This window comes from Pseudophryne corroboree, chromosome 7 (assembly GCF_028390025.1).
Source record: "Pseudophryne corroboree isolate aPseCor3 chromosome 7, aPseCor3.hap2, whole genome shotgun sequence".
In the NCBI taxonomy this organism is placed as follows: domain Eukaryota; kingdom Metazoa; phylum Chordata; class Amphibia; order Anura; family Myobatrachidae; genus Pseudophryne; species Pseudophryne corroboree.
In genome coordinates, this window is record NC_086450.1 from 312,682,030 (window position 1) to 312,707,333 (window position 25,304).

Consider the following 25,304-nt stretch of genomic DNA (forward strand, 5'->3'; position numbering starts at 1 on the left):
AGTTGCAACTAAAGCAGACAGTTGATATCACATAATGGGAGAAGTCCATTTTAAACATTATAATATTGTGTCATCATGTCACATGGTCTATCTGATACATGAACACACTGTAAAAACAAAAAAGAAATGAACTGGGCCTTAGAATTTCCTTACCAAGGTTTCAATCATTCAGCCAATCAGGGAAACTTGAAGAGCATGTGAAGCCCATGTTTGTGCAAAGTGAAGTAATGAAGTTAGGATGCTCCTCCACCACCATTTCATATAGAATTGTACATCACTTACCATCTCCAACAAACTGTAGAAGAGCTAAATCAATAGGCCGTTTCCAAGGAGAACCTTTTTGTAGAGCAATACCGTAGCCTGTTGTGGCAAAGATATAGCCACTTCCTATTGTCACAAGCTTGCAGCCCTCATCTCTCCCAGCCATATAATTCAGCACCGCTGCATCGTAGATGAAAGCGTCCAGCTTTCTGGAAAGAAACACAGTTTACCGAAAGCATGAAAAAATGAGCTTTAATAATCAACGTCATCATCATCATCATCATATTTACAAAGAACTTTTCTCCCAGTGGGACTCAAAGTGCTTCACATTTGCATTTAAAAAGCACAAGATCCAAAATAAATTTAACAGAGAAGAGAGATGAAACATTTGGGTTGTATTTATTTTTGAATACAAAGGGACAATTATGAAATAGTTCAGTAAATACACCAGTCTTGAGTCTGTTTTTGAATCAGTCTAGAGTGGAGGCCTCTAAACTGTGCAAGAATGCAAGTTCTATAGAGTGCAACTTACTTGTAACAATTAACACATGACTACAAATATTGCAGATGGCAATGTTAAGGCTACAGTATATGACTCGACAATTAAGTGAATTAAAAAGATTGCTCACAGAAGCACTAACTGCCAGATAACACAGTAATTCAGTTTACTTCCAGTGGAAATGTTATTTACCTCATTATCAATGTATTAAATCATTTGTCCCTATAATTCAGTATTTTATGATTCACATTATGTTACTTCAACTGGAAAAAAACAAAGAGACAAAGAGCTGAGTTTTGTAGTGGCACAAACAGTGCCGATTAAAGGCTTCAAAGGTGAATAGTATCCAAGGTTGCATACAAAGGGTAATAAATGCAAAGGATGTAACATAGTATGGCCATTTATTAGTGACTGTAGTTCACATAATGAATATGGAGTTCAACTTTGGAACTGTACAAGAAGGACACAAGAGATCTTGAAGTGGTTCAGAGGCCAATAACTTAATCTTTAAAAAAATGGGATTAAAATATAAAAAAAAGTAGGTTAGAAAATAAGGTTCCCTACTATGTGGGATGAAGTAGGTCTTATTTTTCATTTAAGTAATAGGTAAAAGTATATTCATGGTCATAATAAAGATTTGTCTAACTATTCTTACTAAGGGCCATGTTGTAGAAACAGCGTCATCAGTTGGGAATGAGTTTGTTTCATCATAAGCATAGGAAGGTTTCTTTTGCTGTATGGCTACTTGATAATCATATGTGGTGGTGATGGCACGTAACATTAATAGACCTTTAAAATGGATTGTCTTACTAGAAATGGTATCTGTAGTTATAATTAATATAAGATATTATAAGGGTGTTTGTTCCTGATATTTAAACCTTTTTTGGGGGTAAGGAATTTAGGGATCTATGTATTAAGCTTTGGATGGAGATAAAGTGGACAGAGATAAAGTACCAACCAACTAGTTCATAGCGGTCAATTTTCAAACAGCCTGTAACATGACAGTTAGGAGCTGATTGGCTGGTACTTTTTCACTGTCCACTTTATCTCCATTCAAGGCTTAGTACAGAGACACCATAATTTTGTTTGCGCCTAGGAGGCTAGCTTGCCAACTGTTACACTCAAGGTTTTATTTTACTTTCTCTTGTATAAATTATATAAAAGTTTAATTCTTTGGACCTTTGTCTTTCCTACTGTAACTTCACAAACTATGTGAATGTGTAATAGAGTATAGAAAAAAATGTGTTATATAACATTATATTTATCTTATTTAATATCTTGATTTAATCCAACACTTTCCATTCCTGGTATATATTAATGCCTGATGTTGATGCCATTATTACAAAAAGTAGAAGTAGGAGGCAAAGTCATCCTCAACATGGGCCTGATGCAGAGTTGGACATAAATTGTAAGGAATAAAAGGCATATGCCTACATACCTACATGCCTAATATGCCTACATGCAGAGTTGTGCGCTTCTGGTGGTGCACTCGCTGCTATACATCCACTTGATTTGATACTAGTAATCATCATTAGGACACACTAGCACCAACCTATACTAGGTGCAAAAGATACATCAGAAAATAGGCGCATTTGCACTTTTATCCAACTGTGCCTCGTCCACAGTGGCATAGATATACCCTCACAGAGCTATGACTACATGATGGGTGGACTTCTGGTTGCTGGCGGCCGGGCTCCCGGTGACCACCATGCCGGCGCCGGAATCCCGACTGCTGGCATACCGACATCTTTTCTCCCTCTTGGGGGTTCACGACCAACCTGGAGGGAGAATAGATAGCGTGGCGAGCGCAGCGAGCCCGCAAGGGGCTCATTTGCGCTCGCCCAGCTGTAGGTATGCCGGTGGTCGGGATTCCGGTGCTGGTATGCTGATCGCCGGACCCTGACTGTCGGCAAACCATACTACACCCTACATGATAATGCCTCATTGCAATTCAGTGTCTCCTCTTCTGTCATAAGTGGAGATGCACATAATCAGTTTGGAGCATGCATAGTGCAAAAACATGATATGCTCTGCAAACAAGTTTACTTTTAACTCAGCATTTGTGGGGGTATTTATCAAATCCTCGAGAGAGATAAAATTGTAAAACATAAAGTACTAACCAATCATCTTCTAATATACATTTTACAGGCTGTGTTTAAAAAATAACAGGAGCATATTAGTTGGTACTTTATCTCTCACAATTGTATTTCTTGCCAAGCATTGATAAATACCCCCATTAGCCTTATGTAAGCATAACAAAGTAGCACCTCCCATTAACATACAGGTGGGGATGGATTTAAACTATAAAAATATTAGGAGTCTATGTAGTAAGCCTTGGAGAATATTAAAGTGGATAGAGACTAAAGGGGGTAATTCAGAGTTGATCGTAGATGTGTTATAAATTTAGCACATCTACGATCATTTACTCTGACATGCGGGGGGACGCCCAGCACAGGGCTAGTCTGCCCCGCATGTCAGGTCCTACTCCCCGCACAGGTACAAAAGCATTGCACGGCGGTTATGCTTTTGTACCTGATGAGTAGCTCCCTGCCAGCACAGCTCCGGTGTTCTGGTTGCAGCGGCTGCAGCCCACCCCCCCACCGATCCGGAACGCCTCAGTTGTCCAGAATGCGCCTCGCCTACGGTATTCTAACGCTAACAGCACGCCACCTCCCGCCCCACAACCGCCTCTGCCTGTCAATCAGGCAGGGGGGGCGATCGCAGCCAGTGAGATGCTGATAGCATCTCATTGGGCCCCCAAGGTGCACACGCGCAGTTCGGCCGCTGCACGTGCGCAATCCACAAAGTAATTCAGACTGCGATCACTGCCACTGCAGCGATACAGTCTGAATTACCCTCAACCAACCAGCTTCTAACTGTCATTTTTCAAACACAGCCTATAACATGGCAGTTAGGACTCGGAGATGATTGACTGGTAATTTATCTCCATCCATATCTGTCTCCAAGGCTCAGTAAATAGACCCCTGAGGGGCAGATGTATTAAGCCTGGAAACGGCATAAGGAAGTGATAAACCAGTGATATGAGCAAGGTGATAAATGCACCAGCCAATCAGCTCCTAACTGTTAATTTACATATTGGAAATGATTGGCTGGTGCGTTTATCACCTTGCACATATCACTGGTTTATCACTTCATTATGCCTTCTCCAGGTTAATACATCTGATTAGTAATGTAATGGAGAAGTGTATCTCTTCATAACTGTGCGTGTATCAGTGTGTTCAGACCTGAGTGTGTGTCACAAAATATGTAGCAATTGGTTTTTCAAGGTTTGCCATAAATTTTGTAAGTTACAGTATGTTGAAAATGCCAGAAAAGCAAACCAAAATGTAGACACCACTATCCCTAAATAGAAAATGTACTTATTAACATGGCATACACATACTGAAGCCAAATATACTGTATAACACTAAGGTAATTATCACGTTGTGTGGATTTATAAGTAAACTCCACTTTTATGGAAAATATAAATGGTTTGAGGGGAAATCTAAGGCGATACAAATTAATCAGAACAAGATAGAGAAAATATACATCACATGAGATCTCGACGAGCTGATGATAATTTGAATTTCTCTGGTATCCGATATAGGCAATAGTTCTTTTTCAATTCAAATCAATCTCCAACATGAAATTCATAGGAAACAAGAAATAAAAAGAGGCATACAATGTGTAGTATTGTTTGTCATCAGACAATATAAGTAAGTCCTGTGACTTCTCCAAAGGGAAAAGAGCCCTATATGGTGAAATTCTTGATAGTTGAGAAAGGGAAAGTTCCTCACCACCTTTTCATTCAGAGATGAACGTACCAAAACTCACTTGAAATAGTGTAGACTCATGCATATCAAGGTATCTAGAAGCCGAGATAGAGAACGTCTGGCCTGTAGTTCTCACTGCAGACACAATGCAGTGAGAACTACAGGCCAGACGTTCTCTATCTCGGCTTCTAGATACCTTGATATGCATGAGTCTACACTATTTCAAGTGAGTTTTGGTACGTTCATCTCTGAATGAAAAGGTGGTGAGGAACTTTCCCTTTCTCAACTATCAAGAATTTCACCATATAGGGCTCTTTTCCCTTTGGAGAAGTCACAGGACTTACTTATATTGTCTGATGACAAACAATACTACACATTGTATGCCTCTTTTTATTTCTTGTTTCCTATGAATTTCATGTTGGAGATTGATTTGAATTGAAAAAGAACTATTGCCTATATCGGATACCAGAGAAATTCAAATTATCATCAGCTCGTCGAGATCTCATGTGATGTATATTTTCTCTATCTTGTTCTGATTAATTTGTATCGCCTTAGATTTCCCCTCAAACCATTTATATTTTCCATTATTGTATGTAGTCTAAGATTGGGTAGACCACAAGAGGAGTGAAATTGGGCTGACACTTTTTGCGCCAGAATACACACATCATATATTTTTTTCAAAACTCCACTTTTACTCTGAAATTAAAGCATAAAACAAATAATCAATTTAAAAGCAACTCTGAAATTTACATTCATTTTCAGTTATTGCCACTGTAACCCAAACTATTTTTACTTCTAGCAGTTTACTGTTTACCTTAAAACCATTTCAGGTTATTCACTGAACTTTAATTGCTTACAAGAAAAATGGGAGTGTTAAAAAAAAAAAATGTTTTAACTATACAGCCGCCATGCGTATCTATATAAAGTTTAAGTAGAAAACCATACAGTTTAAGACAAGACTCCAGTGCAAAATAATATATTATTCAGTATGTATATTTGAGAAGTTATCAGCAAAAATTGATGGGACAGGATAGGAAATGCAAACATACACTAGAATAAGTGGAAGAAGGAAACATTTACAGGATATGGAATGTGATAGAGATTGTTAGGCTCCATAGGATAAGCATATAGTAGCAGTATTATTCAGTATTATTGGTGTTAGGCTGTGAAGTGCGTTAGTGTAAAGTATGATAAAACATAATATGAATATTGAAGATAGACCAGACACCCTTCAGCTGATCTGAAGCCCCTCTTCCTGCTTGTCTTACACAGGTAAATTGAAGTACTACTCCTACCATCCCTGCATCTGCTTTGTGCTTTTTATGTAAAATACTGCTTGCTCAGGATCATTATATGGCCTCTCATCTTTGCCATAAAAAGACTAGGACCAGGCCTACCACCCCTCTGGCTGAGAACATCAGGACTGCCCCGTGCCTACCCCTCAAGGTGAGCAGAGAGCTGTGGGGGGAGAGCATCAGGACCAGGCTCAGCAGGGACATTTCCATTCGATTTTAGGGGGGAATTCCGAGTTGTTTGCTCGCTAGCAGTTTTTAGCAGCCATGTAAACGCTATGCCGCCGCCCACTGGGGAGTGTATTTTAGTTTAGCAGAAGTGTGAACGCCTGTGCAGCCGAGCTTTGCAAAAACAGTTTGTGCAGTTTCTGAGTAGCTCTGAACTTACTCAGCGCTTGCGATCACTTCAGCCTATTCGTGTCCGGATTTGACGTCATACACCCGCCCTGCATTTTTTCAGCCACGCCTGCGTTTTTGCAAACACTCCCTGAAAACGGTCAGTTGACACCCAGAAATGCCCCCTTCCTGTCAATCTTCTTGCGGCCGTCAGTGCGACTGAAAACTTTGCTAGAACCTGAGCACAACCACAAAGAGCTTTGTACCCGTTTGTCGTGCGTGCGCATTGCGGGCCATGCGCATTGCGGGCCATATGCATGCGCATAACTGCGGTTTTTTGTACAACTGATCGCTGTGCTGCGAAAATCGGCAGCGAGCGATCAACTCGGAATGACCCCCTTAGTGTGCTCCCAACATTCTCATACCTACTCGTACTGCTCCTATGAGACCAGGACATTTATAATTTTATCAAAATAATGTTATCCTAATTTTCCCCCTTCTGTTGTTTACCTGCAAATGTACTTTTTTTTCTACTCCCTAACAGCCTACTTCCAGCCCACTGTGTGCTATTCCTGTAATGTGTACCTCCATTGATTGCACACCCTGCCAGCAGCAACCTATGCAATGCACCCCAGATGGCTGCCTCATCATGTACAATTGTGGATGGGATGAAAAATACATGGACCTCACAGTTTTGTTGGGACCCTACTCTGAGCGCTAGGATGCTGCAATCACCCCATTTTGTGTCATCTCTTCTAGGGGTAGACTATTCCACCCAGGGTAATCATATGCAGTGTGCCCAAGATGGCTGCCTTACCTGGTACTTGTGAGGGTGGAATACACAACCCATGGAAGTTATTACCCAAAATGCCAAGACCAATCCTGATTTATGCATACTGCGAGCTCAAGGTTTTCTCTTTTATGTCTGTGTGGCTTGTCTATTGCTGTATTAGTTAAATCTTCTGTTTTATGTGCATTATTTTTATGTCTGTAATGTGCCTTGAGTCCCGTTGGAGAATGAGCACTATATAATAAAATTATTATTATTATTATTATTATTTAGAGATGAGCGGGTTCGGTTTCTTTGAATCCGAACCCGCACGAACTTCACTTTTTTTTTCACGGGTCCGAGCGACTCGGATCTTCCCGCCTTGCTCGGTTAACCCGAGCGCGCCCGAACGTCATCATGACGCTGTCGGATTCTCGCGAGACTCGGATTCTATATAAGGAGCCGCGCGTCGCCGCCATTTTCACACGTGCATTGAGATTGATAGGGAGAGGACGTGGCTGGCGTCCTCTCCATTAGAATAGATTAGAAGAGAGAGAGAGAGATTGTGCAGACAGAGTTTACCACAGTGACCAGTGCAGTTGTTGTTAAGTTAACTTTTATTTAATATATCCGTTCTCTGCTATATCCGTTCTCTGCCTGAAAAAAACGATACACAGCAGTCACACAGTGTGACTCAGTCTGTGTGCACTCAGCTCAGCCCAGTGTGCTGCACATCAATGTATAAAAGCTTATAATAATTGTGGGGGAGACTGGGGAGCACTGCAGGTTGTTATAGCAGGAGCCAGGAGTACATAATATTATATTAATTTAAAATTAAACAGTGCACACTTTTGCTGCAGGAGTGCCACTGCCAGTGTGACTAGTGGTGACCAGTGCCTGACCACCAGTATAGTAGTATATTGTTGTATACTATCTCTTTATCAACCAGTCTATATTAGCAGCAGACACAGTACAGTGCGGTAGTTCACGGCTGTGGCTACCTCTGTGTCGGCAGTCGGCACTCGGCAGGCAGTCCGTCCATCCATAATTGTATAATTATATACCACCTAACCGTGGTATTTTTTTTTCTTTCTTTATACCGTCGTCATAGTCATACTAGTTGTTACGAGTATACTACTATCTCTTTATCAACCAGTGTACAGTGCGGTAGTTCACGGCTGTGGCTACCTCTGTGTCGGCAGTCGGCAGGCAGTCCGTCCATCCATAATTGTATTATTATAATATATACCACCTAACCGTGGTTTTTTTTTCATTCTTTATACCGTCATAGTGTCATACTAGTTGTTACGAGTATACTACTATCTCTTTATCAACCAGTGTACAGTGCGGTAGTTCACGGCTGTGGCTACCTCTGTGTCGGCAGTCGGCAGGCAGTCCGTCCATCCATAATTGTATTATAATATATACCACCTAACCGTGGTTTTTTTTTCATTCTTTATACCGTCATAGTGTCATACTATTTGTTACGAGTATACTACTATCTCTTTATCAACCAGTGTACAGTGCGGTAGTTCACGGCTGTGGCTACCTCTGTGTCGGCAGTCGGCAGGCAGTCCGTCCATCCATAATTGTATTATAATATATACCACCTAACCGTGGTTTTTTTTTCATTCTTTATACCGTCATAGTCAGTCATACTAGTTGTTACGAGTATACTACTATCTCTTTATCAACCAGTGTACAGTGCGGTAGTTCACGGCTGTGGCTACCTCTGTGTCGGCACTCGGCAGGCAGTCCGTCCATCCATAATTGTATTATAATATATACCACCTAACCGTGGTTTTTTTTTCATTCTTTATACCGTCATAGTGTCATACTAGTTGTTACGAGTATACTACTATCTCTTTATCAACCAGTGTACAGTGCGGTAGTTCACGGCTGTGGCTACCTCTGTGTCGGCAGTCGGCAGGCAGTCCGTCCATCCATAATTGTATTATAATATATACCACCTAACCGTGGTTTTTTTTTCATTCTTTATACCGTCATAGTGTCATACTAGTTGTTACGAGTATACTACTATCTCTTTATCAACCAGTGTACAGTGCGGTAGTTCACGGCTGTGGCTACCTCTGTGTCGGCAGTCGGCAGGCAGTCCGTCCATCCATAATTGTATTATAATATATACCACCTAACCGTGGTTTTTTTTTCATTCTTTATACCGTCATAGTCAGTCATACTAGTTGTTACGAGTATACTACTATCTCTTTATCAACCAGTGTACAGTGCGGTAGTTCACGGCTGTGGCTACCTCTGTGTCGGAACTCGGCAGGCAGTCCGTCCATCCATAATTGTATTACAATATATACCACCTAACCGTGGTTTTTTTTTCATTCTTTATACCGTCATAGTCAGTCATACTAGTTGTTACGAGTATACTACTATCTCTTTATCAACCAGTGTACAGTGCGGTAGTTCACGGCTGTGGCTACCTCTGTGTCGGAACTCGGCAGGCAGTCCGTCCATCCATAATTGTATTACAATATATACCACCTAACCGTGGTTTTTTTTTCATTCTTTATACCGTCATAGTCAGTCATACTAGTTGTTACGAGTATACTACTATCTCTTTATCAACCAGTGTACAGTGCGGTAGTTAACGGCTGTGGCTACCTCTGTGTCGGAACTCGGCAGGCAGTCCGTCCATCCATAATTGTATTATTATAATATATACCACCTAACCGTGGTTTTTTTTTCATTCTTTATACCGTCATAGTGTCATACTAGTTGTTACGAGTATACTACTATCTCTTTATCAACCAGTGTACAGTGCGGTAGTTCACGGCTGTGGCTACCTCTGTGTCGGCACTCGGCAGGCAGTCCGTCCATCCATAATTGTATTACAATATATACCACCTAACCGTGGTTTTTTTATACCACCTAACCGTGGCAGTCCGTCCATAATTGTATACTAGTATCCAATCCATCCATCTCCATTGTTTACCTGAGGTGCCTTTTAGTTCTGCCTATAAAATATGGAGAACAAAAAAGTTGAGGTTCCAAAATTAGGGAAAGATCAAGATCCACTTCCACCTCGTGCTGAAGCTGCTGCCACTAGTCATGGCCGAGACGATGAAATGCCAGCAACGTCGTCTGCCAAGGCCGATGCCCAATGTCATAGTACAGAGCATGTCAAATCCAAAACACCAAATATCAGAAAAAAAAGGACTCCAAAACCTAAAATAAAATTGTCGGAGGAGAAGCGTAAACTTGCCAATATGCCATTTACCACACGGAGTGGCAAGGAACGGCTGAGGCCCTGGCCTATGTTCATGGCTAGTGGTTCAGCTTCACATGAGGATGGAAGCACTCAGCCTCTCGCTAGAAAACTGAAAAGACTCAAGCTGGCAAAAGCACCGCAAAGAACTGTGCGTTCTTTGAAATCCCAAATCCACAAGGAGAGTCCAATTGTGTCGTTTGCGATGCCTGACCTTCCCAACACTGGACGTGAAGAGCATGCGCCTTCCACTATTTGCATGCCCCCTGCAAGTGCTGGAAGGAGCACCCGCAGTCCAGTTCCTGATAGTCAGATTGAAGATGTCAGTGTTGAAGTACACCAGGATGAGGAGGATATGGGTGTTGCTGGCGCTGGGGAGGAAATTGACCAGAAGGATTCTGATGGTGAGGTGGTTTGTTTAAGTCAGGCACCCGGGGAGACACCTGTTGTCCGTGGGAGGAATATGGCCGTTGACATGCCAGGTGAAAATACCAAAAAAATCAGCTCTTCGGTGTGGAGGTATTTCACCAGAAATGCGGACAACAGGTGTCAAGCCGTGTGTTCCCTTTGTCAAGCTGTAATAAGTAGGGGTAAGGACGTTAACCACCTCGGAACATCCTCCCTTATACGTCACCTGCAGCGCATTCATAATAAGTCAGTGACAAGTTCAAAAACTTTGGGTGACAGCGGAAGCAGTCCACTGACCAGTAAATCCCTTCCTCTTGTAACCAAGCTCACGCAAACCACCCCACCAACTCCCTCAGTGTCAATTTCCTCCTTCCCCAGGAATGCCAATAGTCCTGCAGGCCATGTCACTGGCAAGTCTGACGAGTCCTCTCCTGCCTGGGATTCCTCCGATGCATCCTTGCGTGTAACGCCTACTGCTGCTGGCGCTGCTGTTGTTGCCGCTGGGAGTCGATGGTCATCCCAGAGGGGAAGTCGTAAGCCCACTTGTACTACTTCCAGTAAGCAATTGACTGTTCAACAGTCCTTTGCGAGGAAGATGAAATATCACAGCAGTCATCCTACTGCAAAGCGGATAACTGAGTCCTTGACAACTATGTTGGTGTTAGACGTGCGTCCGGTATCCGCCGTTAGTTCACAGGGAACTAGACAATTTATTGAGGCAGTGTGCCCCCGTTACCAAATACCATCTAGGTTCCACTTCTCTAGGCAGGCGATACCGAGAATGTACACGGACGTCAGAAAAAGACTCACCAGTGTCCTAAAAAATGCAGTTGTACCCAATGTCCACTTAACCACGGACATGTGGACAAGTGGAGCAGGGCAGGGTCAGGACTATATGACTGTGACAGCCCACTGGGTAGATGTATGGACTCCCGCCGCAAGAACAGCAGCGGCGGCACCAGTAGCAGCATCTCGCAAACGCCAACTCTTTCCTAGGCAGGCTACGCTTTGTATCACCGCTTTCCAGAATACGCACACAGCTGAAAACCTCTTACGGCAACTGAGGAAGATCATCGCGGAATGGCTTACCCCAATTGGACTCTCCTGTGGATTTGTGGCATCGGACAACGCCAGCAATATTGTGTGTGCATTAAATATGGGCAAATTCCAGCACGTCCCATGTTTTGCACATACCTTGAATTTGGTGGTGCAGAATTTTTTAAAAAACGACAGGGGTGTGCAAGAGATGCTGTCGGTGGCCAGAAGAATTGCGGGACACTTTCGGCGTACAGGCACCACGTACAGAAGACTGGAGCACCACCAAAAACTACTGAACCTGCCCTGCCATCATCTGAAGCAAGAAGTGGTAACGAGGTGGAATTCAACCCTCTATATGCTTCAGAGGTTGGAGGAGCAGCAAAAGGCCATTCAAGCCTATACAATTGAGCACGATATAGGAGATGGAATGCACCTGTCTCAAGTGCAGTGGAGAATGATTTCAACGTTGTGCAAGGTTCTGATGCCCTTTGAACTTGCCACACGTGAAGTCAGTTCAGACACTGCCAGCCTGAGTCAGGTCATTCCCCTCATCAGGCTTTTGCAGAAGAAGCTGGAGGCATTGAAGAAGGAGCTAACACGGAGCGATTCCGCTAGGCATGTGGGACTTGTGGATGCAGCCCTTAATTCGCTTAACAAGGATTCACGGGTGGTCAATCTGTTGAAATCAGAGCACTACATTTTGGCCACCGTGCTCGATCCTAGATTTAAAGCCTACCTTGGATCTCTCTTTCCGGCAGACACAGGTCTGCTGGGGTTGAAAGACCTGCTGGTGACAAAATTGTCAAGTCAAGCGGAACGCGACCTGTCAACATCTCCTCCTTCACATTCTCCCGCAACTGGGGGTGCGAGGAAAAGGCTCAGAATTCCGAGCCCACCCGCTGGCGGTGATGCAGGGCAGTCTGGAGCGACTGCTGATGCTGACATCTGGTCCGGACTGAAGGACCTGACAACGATTACGGACATGTCGTCTACTGTCACTGCATATGATTCTCTCAACATTGATAGAATGGTGGAGGATTATATGAGTGACCGCATCCAAGTAGGCACGTCACACAGTCCGTACTTATACTGGCAGGAAAAAGAGGCAATTTGGAGGCCCTTGCACAAACTGGCTTTATTCTACCTAAGTTGCCCTCCCACAAGTGTGTACTCCGAAAGAGTGTTTAGTGCCGCCGCTCACCTTGTCAGCAATCGGCGTACGAGGTTACATCCAGAAAATGTGGAGAAGATGATGTTCATTAAAATGAATTATAATCAATTCCTCCGCGGAGACATTGACCAGCAGCAATTGCCTCCACAAAGTACACAGGGAGCTGAGATGGTGGATTCCAGTGAGGACGAATTGATAATCTGTGAGGAGGGGGATGTACACGGTGATATATCGGAGGGTGAAGATGAGGTGGACATCTTGCCTCTGTAGAGCCAGTTTGTGCAAGGAGAGATTAATTGCTTCTTTTTTGGGGGGGGTCCAAACCAACCCGTCATATCAGTCACAGTCGTGTGGCAGACCCTGTCACTGAAATGATGGGTTGGTTAAAGTGTGCATGTCCTGTTTTGTTTATACAACATAAGGGTGGGTGGGAGGGCCCAAGGATAATTCCATCTTGCACCTCTTTTTTCTTTTCTTTTTCTTTGCATCATGTGCTGATTGGGGAGGGTTTTTTGGAAGGGACATCCTGCGTGACACTGCAGTGCCACTCCTAGATGGGCCCGGTGTTTGTGTCGGCCACTAGGGTCGCTAATCTTACTCACACAGCTACCTCATTGCGCCTCTTTTTTTCTTTGCGTCATGTGCTGTTTGGGGAGGGTTTTTTGGAAGGGACATCCTGCGTGACACTGCAGTGCCACTCCTAGATGTGCCCGGTGTTTGTGTCGGCCACTAGGGTCGCTAATCTTACTCACACAGTCAGCTACCTCATTGCGCCTCTTTTTTTCTTTGCGTCATGTGCTGTTTGGGGAGGGTTTTTTGGAAGGGCCATCCTGCGTGACACTGCAGTGCCACTCCTAGATGGGCCCGGTGTTTGTGTCGGCCACTAGGGTCGCTAATCTTACTCACACAGCTACCTCATTGCGCCTCTTTTTTTCTTTGCGTCATGTGCTGTTTGGGGAGGGTTTTTTGGAAGGGACATCCTGCGTGACACTGCAGTGCCACTCCTAGATGGGCCCGGTGTTTGTGTCGGCCACTAGGGTCGCTTATCTTACTCACACAGCGACCTCGGTGCAAATTTTAGGACTAAAAATAATATTGTGAGGTGTGAGGTATTCAGAATAGACTGAAAATGAGTGTAAATTATGGTTTTTGAGGTTAATAATACTTTGGGATCAAAATGACCCCCAAATTCTATGATTTAAGCTGTTTTTTAGTGTTTTTGGAAAAAAACACCCGAATCCAAAACACACCCGAATCCGACAAAAATAATTCGGTGAGGTTTTGCCAAAACGCGTTCGAACCCAAAACACGGCCGCGGAACCGAACCCAAAACCAAAACACAAAACCCGAAAAATTTCAGGCGCTCATCTCTATTATTATTATTATTATTATTATTATTCATGTATGGCTTAAATACAGAACATGATGGTCACAAATGACTTACTGTTGTTGATATATTGTGAAAATATTTTTGTGCTTCAACTTCACAGCTAAACTTTGTAGGAAAAACTTGCCAGGATAATTACAGGGAGTTTGTTCATTGGTAAAAGAAGTAGCATAAAATAAATTTAATTATTCTACATATTGCTTAAATATAGAGATGAGTGGGTTGGGTTCCCTGAGAACTGAACCCCAGCGAACTTCCCTACCCGAGCCTGGCTCGGGTTTTCCTGCCTGACTCAGAAACCAGAATGAGGCAAAACGTCATTATTCCACTGTTGGATTCTCGCGGGGTTTGGATTCCATATAAGGAGCTGCGCGTTGCTGCCATTTTCACTCCGACATTGGAGAGTGTAGCGACAGGATGTGTCTCCGTCCTCAGTGTATGTGCAGGAGGGAAAGTGGGGTGGCGATTCCAGTGCTGTCTTGTGCTGCATCAGTCCAGTCACAGTGGTGGTGTCCTCTGCTGCCATATGTCCAGTGTAGCTGTATAAGTCCAGTGCAGTGGTGCTGTGTTGTCCTGCATCAGTACAGTGGTAGTGTCTTGTGCTGCATCAGTCCAGTCACAGTGGTGGTGTCTTCTGCTGCCATATGTCCAGTGTTGCTGTATAAGTCCAGTCCAGTGGTGCTGTGTTGTGCTGCATCAGTTCAGTGGTGGTGTATTGTGCGGCATCAGTACAGTGGTAGTGTCTTGTGCTGCATCAGTCCAGTCACAGTGGTGGTGTCCTCTGTTGCCATATGTCCAGTGCTGCTGTATAAGTCCAGTCCATTGCACAAGTGCTGTGTTGTCCTGCATCAGTCAAGTGGTGATGTCCCTGTGCTGCTGTATAAGTCCAGTGGTATTGCCGTATATGTCCAGTTATACTGCCATATATGTCCAGTGATACTGCCATATATGTCCAGCGGTACTGCCGTATAAATCCAGTGATAATGCCGTGTATGTCCAGTGGTACTGCCATATAATTCCAGTGATACTGCTGTATATGTCCAGTGGTACTGGAGTATAAATCCAGTGGTACTGGTGTAAAAATTCAGTCCAGTAATACTGCCGTATATGTCCAGTGGTACTGCCGTATAAATCCAGTGGTACTGGCGTATAAATCCGGTCCAGTGATACTGCCATATAATTCCAGTGTTACTGCCATTTATGTCCAGTGGTATTGCCGTATAAATCCAGTGGTACTTGTGTATAAATCCAGTCCAGTGATACTGCCACATATGTCCAGTGATACTGCTGTATATGTCTAGTGGTACTGCTGTATATGTCCAGTGGTACTGCGATATAAATCCAGTCCAGAGATACTGACGTATATTTCCAGTGATACTGCCGTATATGTCCAGTGATACTGCCATATATGTCTAGTGGTACTGCTGTATATGTCCAGTAGCTATGTAATTCCAGTGATACTGCTGTATATGTCCAGTGGTACTGCCATATAATTCCAGTGATACTGCCGTATAATTCCAGTGATACTGCCGTATAAGTCCAGTGATACTGCCGTATAATTCCAGTGGTACTGGCATATAAGGCCAGTGGAACTGCCGTATAAATCCAGTGATCCTGCCGAATAATTCCAGTGGAACTGGCGTATAAATCCAGTGAAACTGCCATATAATTCCAGTGGTACTGGCGTATAAGTCCTGTGGTACTGCCATATAATTCCAGTGATACTGCCATATATGTCCAGTGGTACTGCCATATATGTCCAGTGGTACTGCCATATAAATCCAGTCTAGTGGTACTACCGTATAAGTCCAGTGGTACTGCTGCCGTATAAATCCAGTCCAGTGGTACTGCCATATAAGTCTAGTGGTACTGTCGTATAGTTCCAGTGATACTGCCATATAATTCCAGTGGTACTGGCGTGTAAGTCCTGTGGTACTGCCGTATAATTCCAGTGATACTGTCATATATGTCCAGTGGTACTGCCATATAAATCCAGTCCAGTGATACTGCTGTATAAGTCCAGTAGTACTGCCATATAATTCCAGTGATACTGCCGTATATATGTCCAGTGATACTGCTGTATATGTCCAGTGGTACTGCCGTATAAATCCAGTTGTACTGGCATATAAATCCAGTGATAATGCCGTATATATGTCCAGTGGTACCGCCATATTAGTCCAGTCCAGTGGTGCTGCCATATAAGTTCAGTGGTGCTGTCCTGCGCTGTATATTATTTACTCCAAATCAAGGGGTTGTTAATATTTTATCCAAATAATTTTTACAGGTTTTGCCCTGCGTTGTGTAGGGGTACGCTCTCCTTTGCTGTATTTTGTTATATAATTCCTGAAAAATAATATAGAACAAAAATGTTGAGGATAAAATAGGGAAAGATCAAAAACCACTTTTCTTACTGCTGCTGCTGCTGTTGTTGTTGCTGCTGGGAGTCGATTGTCATCCCAGAGGGGAAGTCGGAAGACCACTTGTACTACTTCAACTAAGCAAATTACTGTCCAACAGTCCTTTGCGAGGAAGATGAAATATGACAGCAGTCATCCTGTTGCAAAGCAAATAACTGAGGCCCTGACAGCTACTGTATGTTGGTGTTAGACGTGCGTCCGGTATCCACCATTAGTGCAGTGGGACTGCAGTGCCAACCCTAGATGGGCCACGTGTTTGTGTCGCACACTTGTGTCACTTAGCTTAGTCATACAGCTACCTCATAGCTCCTCTTTTACTTCTTTGCATGATGTGCTGTTTGGGGCCTAGTTTTTTTAAGTGCCATCTTGTCTGCCACTGCAGTGCCACTCCTAGATGGGCCAGGTGTTTGTGCTTGTTAGGATCTCCTGCTCTGTGCTGCCACGTCGCCATGGCAACCGGGAGGCAAGTGTTAGCGAAGTAACCTGAGCGCAGCTGATACTCCGGTCCGGGTTTTTACTGTGTAGTGGTTACAGGCTCTGTGCACGGCAGGGAATCCGGCGCTGGTTTTGTGCTCACAGTCTGTGAGGTCTGAGTGGGGCGTGGACAGAACCTGCTATATAAACCATCCTCTCAGGCTAGGCAAATGCTGCTGAATCTTTGTTTGTTAGTCAGTTCCAGAGAGTTAGCTAGTACTGTGTGACTTTGTATTTACTTGTTGCTTACTGCGAATAGGCCTTGGGATTCGGTACTTCATTCTGCCAATCCGGACCTAGCAGTAAGACTGGAGTCAGTTGTTTGACCTGCTAGGGTTCTTTTGCTATTCTGTGAACCCAGTAGGTTTGCGGCTGTACTCTCAGACCTGCTTGCTTAATCCTCCCTCACTGTGCAGGGCGTCCAGGTGTCAGTTTAGTGGCAGTAAGCTGAACCTGTGCCCTGCAAGTGGGGGTTAGGATTGTGGATACTCTCCTTGTGTCTATATTTCTATCTCTGACCAAGGAGTTTATTCCTACACCCGTTGGTAACCCTTTGGGGTTTTCTCTGTTGCTCTTAGCAACATCATTTCAGGTGCTCCACATGTTAAATCACTACACATCGCTTTATTGTCCGCTCTATTCCATCTGAGCATTCCTGACACTAGGGAGACACCCAATTCCTGAGCCTTTGGGCTTCTCCGTTCACTTTGTGTTTATTAGTTATTCCATCACCTCCTGTGTATGTTATGTTATACTGTCTGTGAGTTCGTTTGCTTCGCTTCCCTCTCTGTTCATACACCGGTATACTCCTGTTAGCACTGGTGTGCGTAACAGTCCTGCACACTTGTGTCGCTTAGATTAGTCCTACAGCTACCTCATTGCACCTCTTTTACTTCTTTGTATGATGTGCTGTTTGGGGCCTAGTTTTTTTTAAGTGCCATCCTGTCTGCCACTGCAGTGCCACTCCTAGATGGGCCAAGTGTTTGTGCCGCACACTTGTGTCGCTTAGCTTAGTCATACAGCCACCTCGGTGCAACATTTTGGCCCAAAAACAATATTGTGAGGTGTTCAGAATAGACTGGAAATGAGTGGAAATTAATGTTATTGAGGTTAATAATACCGTAGGATCAAAATTACCCCCAAATTCTGTGATTTTAGCTATTTTTAAGTTTTTTTCAAAAATCATCCAGGTCCAAAACCAAAACCAAAACACGAAAGGGTGGTTTTGGCAAAACCAATCCAGATCCAAAACACGAGCATGGAACCAGTACCAAAAACAAAACACGAAAAGTGTTGCAATGATCAATTCATGAGGACACTTAGATAGCAGCACAATCTGAGAAGACTGGCAAGAACTCCTAAATGTAAGGCATGAAACTTTAGAAAATGGGAGTTCAAAGGTCCTTATGGTCCAGTGCATATAAGCTCTGTGTTTAGCAGTTTGGTAATAAGCAAAAGATATAGAAGATAAACATCTTTGGTCAGTGTCAGGAAGGGCAGAGAGCGCACAGAAAGCAAGGCAGAAACAGCAAAGTAGAAGTGACAGAGCTATTTGAGATAATGTCAGTAACTTAAAGAGAAGCTTGAACTTGGAAAGAATAAATTCAATTTTGTTAACTGACTGAAGAAAGATTGATGCACTATGGTTCAGATTCATGGATATCAAGGAAGCAAGTTTAATTAAATAATAGAGCATAAAAGCACCAGTAGAAAAAAAATGCAACTGCTGTTATGCAGCACAAAAATGAAGTAGTGTAACACATTTTGCTTACTATAAGTACACATCCAAATGGGGAACACATGGGGAAGGGTTTCAACAACTTTGCCAGCAGTTCAAAACCAGAAAAACAGGAATATGAGAGTAAATCCCACCTGGCTGAAAGGATTACAAGTGGGATTTTCTCATCTGTTGTATCTCAAAGAATTAATTGAAAACTACATTTTTAATTTTGGTTCAAAATTTCTTTAAAGAGTCAAATGACTATATAATATGGATTATTTCCCTTTTCCTTGTATTTGAAGGTTGTCTGGCCACAGGTCCATTATCCCGCTAGAGTTAACTATCTTATCATAGAACATTTTGGAGTGATGTCTTTACAGTGTACCTACTATGTAGTTTTGACATTTAAACCATTAATAAAACAGAATGCTGTAAGTAAAAGTCTAATTGGAAAGTAATCAATGCACATACCACTGTTAGAAAATGCAGCTATAAAAGTTTGAGGCTCCCTCTGTGTCATAAATGCCTTTGGCCTAATTTAAATTAGGTGTTGTGTGGGCAGAAGTCCCTGTAACACTGATCTCTCAGATGTCACATGATAGAAACATAGAATATGACGACAGCTAAAAACCACTGGGCCCATCTAGTTAGCCGTAAACAGATGGACATGCACACATTTACATATTAGGGTTCATTTTTGTCGGGAGCCACGTAACCTATTACACCAGTGTATTATTGGATTGATACTGGTGCATTTCAGGAGCTCACCCAGCGGGCTCCTGCCAGTACATATGTCCACTATCCTATCAAAGCTTCTGAATATTCATAGCTGCCCAGAAGTTAGCTACCTATGGACCTTATTCAGAATCAGTTGCAGTTTTGTTAACTTAGCAAAACTGCAACTGCGAGCACTTGCATGCTGGGGGCCGCCCAGCACAGGGCAAGGTCACCCATCATGCGATGCAATCGCATTTCGCAGAACGCGCACATATAGAGAGGGCCCTGCGCATGTGCACAACCCCAAAAATCGTGAAACTGTGATCGATCAAACCTGTGATCCAACTTAAATAAGGCCCTATATACAGACATATAAAAATGTGACTATGGAGCAAAATACACAGCTGTAATGGGATGTAGTTTCAAATTTGACAACCATAATGTCAACAATGAAACCGAGGACATGGTTTGGTAGAACACATCATGTCAACAAGCTAATAATTAACTTGTTTTACGAGACCCGAACCCACCCGAACTTCCCGATCTGGGCCGGGATCCGAGTCCGGCTCGTGTTTTCCCACCTGACTCGGATCTCAAAACAAGACAAAATCTCATAAACCCGCTGTCATATTCTCGCAGGGTTTTGGATTCTATAAAGGACTCAGTGATCAGTGCCATTTGGCGTGGGCATGGGGCTGGTGTATCAGTCCGGGGGTGCTCTTTTGTCCGCTCTATCTGACAAGAGGTGATATGTACACTTAGGGGTGAGCTGTCAATACATCCAGGGGCTCTGCCTCAATGTTAATTAAAAACCCAGTACGTACATCCAGGGGCAGGTGCCTCCTATCAGTATCAGCCCAGGGGTGCTCTGTATGTCTTCTGCTGTATGTGACAAGGGGTGCTCTGTCCTCCAGGGCTGCTCTGTTCACCTACGGGTGCTCTGCTCATCCATCCAGGGGTTCCACCCCAGTGTAAAATTAAAATAATAAAAGCTAAAAAAGCCTAAAATATAATTATTTAAAAAAAATGTTTGTGCCATACCCCAGTGTACTATATAATTTTTATTTTCAGATGTACTGTGACACTGCCGGTCAGACAACAGTATGTTATTATTTCACACTCATACCCCTATTGTGCGATACTATGGGTGAAGGTGGTACTACAGTAATATATTTTATTTCATACTCATACACACATTGTGCGATACTGTGGGTGGAGGTGGAACTACAGTAATATATTTTATTTTGAACTCAGACACGTATTGTGCAACACTGTTGGTGAAAGTAAACTGCAGTGTTAGATTATTATCTTTGACTCATACACATATTGTGACACTGAAGGTGGTAGATTTTTTGTACAAATTGTGGTGTGTGCTGTACCCCACTCGGTCCGTGTGTGTTGATAGATATCGAGGACGAACAATTGAGAGCAGAGCAGGAAGCACATACTTGTGATGCAGGTGCTGCCACCAATCATGATGATACAAGTCTGTCAATGTTGTCAACTAAGACCGATGCCCAAGGGCATTGATGGCTTAAGTTAGAGCATGTCAAATTTAAAAAAAAGTAAAAGTCGGATCAGTGCAATAACCAATACAAATCGTTGACTATGCAATAAAGACCGTCACCAAAGCCCCAAATGATTAATTTACATTTTTAAAATCACTCTATTAAAATACATTACTAATCAATCCTTCCTTCCTCTACATACATACTCTACCTCCCTTGGGCCCCTAATCTAGTTATTGATAAAGATCAGACCATTTTTGCTGATTTTGGTTTTATAATTAAAAAAAAATGTACGAAAAAAGCTAAAATAACATGATTTGTGCTTTTTTGTTTCTAAAGTATCATTAACCCCAATAACATTAGTTTCCAGGCAGTAAGAGCAATGAAAAATATATATTGTACAATATATATTTTTAGATGCTGTAACCATGTGTACAGATTATTTTCAGCCTCAATGTAGGATCAGTTCCTGAAAGTTATGTTTGACCTGGAGAAAGATCCATCCATTGGAGTAGTTTGCCAACAACTTGTGAAGTACCTCAAGTTGCTTCAGCCAGCTTTACGCAAGGTATGTACCATGGAAATAAATATGTATGTTTTGACAACATACACAACTAATGTTTGTATTAATTAAACATATTTTCACTTTATTGCAGACATCCTGGCAGAAAAGTAGATAAATTGTGCCGAGCCCCGGCTGCGGCTCTCTTATATGGAATCCAAAACCTGCATGCTGGATGAAAACAATACTGTGAGGTGTAGATGGGAAAAACGAGCGCTAGTAAAGTGAGAAGAGTGGCACCTGTAAAAAAAAAGGGCTTATGGTTAGATGTTAAAAACAATGTGTTTACAGCTCTTTTTTAGAGAAATTTTGGTTGGTGGTGCTCAGGTTCAAGTGAGGGCTCCGGAAACTAACTGTCCCTAGCTTACCAGTGTCTACCTGGTGGATAAGTGGTACTGCAGAGGAGATAACCAGACTCCTGCACAGCAAACTCGGTGGATACGGACTGACATAATTTCCAGCTTCTCCGCTACATCTCTCTCCCGCTGGACGCAGCGGTGAGAGCCGCAACCAACACAGCCAGCCATGGACAGCCATCTGAGAACATCGAGGCTGAGGAATCCCGTAGACACTGGTAAGCTAGGGTCAGTTAGTTTCCTGAGCACTCACTCGAAGCTGAGCACCGCAAACCAAAATTTCTCTAAAAAAGAGCTGTAAACACATTGTTATTAACATCTAACCATAACCCTTTTTTTTACAGGTGCCACTCTTCTCACTTTAATAGCGATCGTTTTTCACATCTATAATGTATAATTTATCTGAGCAGCTACATTTTAAGCGCAGAACACAACCATATTATTCTAAATATTGTGAGGTGGTCAACATTGACTGGAAATGAGTGGAAATTATTTTTATCGAGGTTAATAATACTGTAGCAACAAAAACACCCCCAAATTCTGTAATTTTAGCTGTTTTCATGATTTTTGTAATAAAAAATACAGATCGAAAACCAAAACCAAAGACCGCAAGGGCAGTTTTGGCAAAACCGATACAGATCCAAAACCAAATCCCAAGACTTGGGCCAGTGCACATCTCTACTAATAATGCAATTTAAAACATTTTAACAATGTCAGCTTTAGAACTTTAAACATGATGGTAAAGCATTATGGGGCAGATTTATTAAGCCTGGAGAAGGCATAAAGAAGTTTTAAAGTGGTGATAAGTGCAAGGTGATGAACGCACCAGCCAATCAGCTCCAATATGTAAATTGACAGTTATGAGCTGATTGGCTAACGCGTTATCACCTTGCACTTATCACCGCTTTATCACTTCTTTATGCCTTCTCCAGGTTAATACATTTGCCCCTATTACTGCATTATTAGCATGTCGGCATGCCAGGTTTGACCAAACCGTGTCCCCGTTCTCACGGTCAACATGATTTTAAAAAAGACATACTGTACTAAACCCACTGTAACACACAGAAAATGTTTCATTGTGTGTTATTTGTTCAGAAATTTGTTTAATATGCAATTGTTTATAAGTAAAATGTATAGTAATAATATATTCTTAAACCACACTGCATCTGTGGCTTGGAACATATTAACCTTCATTACCATTGAAAAGCCACATGACTCATACAATTACTGTGAGTTAAAAAAATCTGTTACTTCCTGCTGCAGTTTTACATTTTACACATGATCAAAATAGAAAACAAATAGTATATGCTCAAAATATTTACTGCCACAAATAACAAGTTACTTAAAAAAAATATTTAGCATAATAGCACTGTTCCACGTTAGGATATCGTATATAGTTTTATGTATTCATTGTAATGGCAAGAGGTAATGTATATTGATCAAAATCTCCTCTGGAGTTCAAGAGAACATATTAGTTTCAAACTGTGATAAGGGATTTTTGCTGTAAATGATTCTAGCTAAAGAGACTGCAGTGCTGATATAAGGGCACTGTGCCAAAGTAGTACTGCAATGTAATACAGTATGTTAGCAATTAGCTAGTCTGCACGGATCTGTATGAATAATGCATTTTAATCTTTAACATGTTATTAAATATCCTCAAAAATGCCATCTTTTCACTGGTGGAAATATAACTTTCTTGGCTGTGTAGCAACATTTTAAGACTGGATTCCTTTGGGTGCAAAAATGATAAAAGCAATGCAGTATTTAGTATTACACGGCGTAAAGATACCATAATACAAAATTGAAATATATAGATAAGGTACCCTATTCATTACAAGCTACAGAGGAGTTATGAGACCACACCAGAGTATTGATCATATGTGATATGGATTACATTTTTTTTAACAACATATCAGAATACGATAACGGATTAGATCATTTAGTTTGATTTAGTTTTTGCTTACTAACGGTAGGACTGAGATGTATGCATTTTTCTAAACGCCAATCTTTAATGTGTGTTTTTGTGCATTGTGCAACTGCTTCAATTTATTTTCTATTTATTAAGAAAAAAACACACAAACAGCAGTGCTGGGATTGCAACTGAGATCCATACAATTTGGTGTAATTGTACTATAACTATTATTACCCCTTAATTACAATGTGCTAACATACAGATGTGTCCTCATACAGTACATTGTTGTTGGAGTTGCACCAAACAGCCACTCTCAGTGCACCAGGTCCCATGAGACTCTGCTTGCACCAAGCATCATTTTTTGTGTCTTTTTACCTAAAAATATGTGTTAGTTGCATTGCAGTGCAACTGGGATGCACCAGGAGACTTTGATGATTAATTTGATAGGTGACACTTTGTGAGTCTCTTAATCTGCATATAAATAATGTACTTTGTTAGGCACTGTGAAACACTCATGGCGCCATATAAATAAATTATTATTATTATTATTATTATTATAATAAGGAGATTTATGGTAAGAACTTACCTTTGATCAATCTCTTTCTGCGAGGTACACTGGGTTCCACAGGGATAACATCGGGGTGTAGAGTAGGATCTTGATCCGAGGCACCAACAGGCTAAAAGCTTTGACTGTTCCAAAGATGCTCAGCGCCGCCTCCTCTATAACCCCGCCTCCGTGCACAGGAGCTCGGTTTTGTTAACCAGTCCAATGCAGTAGCAGGTAAAAGAGACAATAACCGTTAGTAGCCACGTACACCACATTCTCACGACAGGAGAAGGTATCAGCGGCAAATGCCGTACAAACCCAAAGAAGTGCGTCAGGGTGGATGCCCTGTGGAACACAGTGTACCTTGCAGAAAGAGATTTAACAAAGGTAAGTTCTTACCATAAATCTCCTTTTCTGCAGCAGGGTAAACTGGGTTCCACAGGGATAACGCCGGTGATGTCCTAAAGCAGTTCCTTATGGGAGGGGACGCACTGTAGCGGGCAATAGAACCCGGCGTCTAAAGGAAGCATCCTGGGAGGCAGAAGTATCGAAGACATAGAACCTTATGAACGTGTTCACTGAGGACCACGTAGCCGCCTTGCACAATTGTTCAAGGGTCGCATAACGGCATGCCACCCAAGACGGTCCTACCGGTCAAGTAGAATGGGCTTTGATGGTAGTAGGAGCTAGAAGACTAGCCTATACATAAGCTTGTGCAATCACCATTCTAATCCATCTGGTCAGGGCCTGTTTATTTGCAGGCCAGCCACGTTTGTGAAAACCAGAAAGTACAAAGAGAGAATCAGACTTCCTAGTGGAGGCTGTCCTCTTCAAATAGATACGGAGAGCCCGTACCACATCCAAAGACTGCTCTTTGGAGGACAAATCAGGAGAGATAAAGGCTGGAACCACAATCTCTTGG

The 25,304-nt window shown here is 42.5% G+C and overlaps 1 protein-coding gene across 1 annotated transcript in view; it reads right to left on the bottom strand.

Annotated features, from left to right (window-relative positions):
• The window catches only part of GRIN2A (glutamate ionotropic receptor NMDA type subunit 2A), a 995,689-nt gene that overhangs the window by 73,722 nt on the left and 896,663 nt on the right, over positions 1–25,304 (bottom strand). The window contains exon 12 of the mRNA XM_063934277.1: positions 283–470. Coding sequence (XP_063790347.1) covers positions 283–470 — 188 coding nt within the window. The remainder of the gene's footprint in view (positions 1–282; positions 471–25,304) is intronic.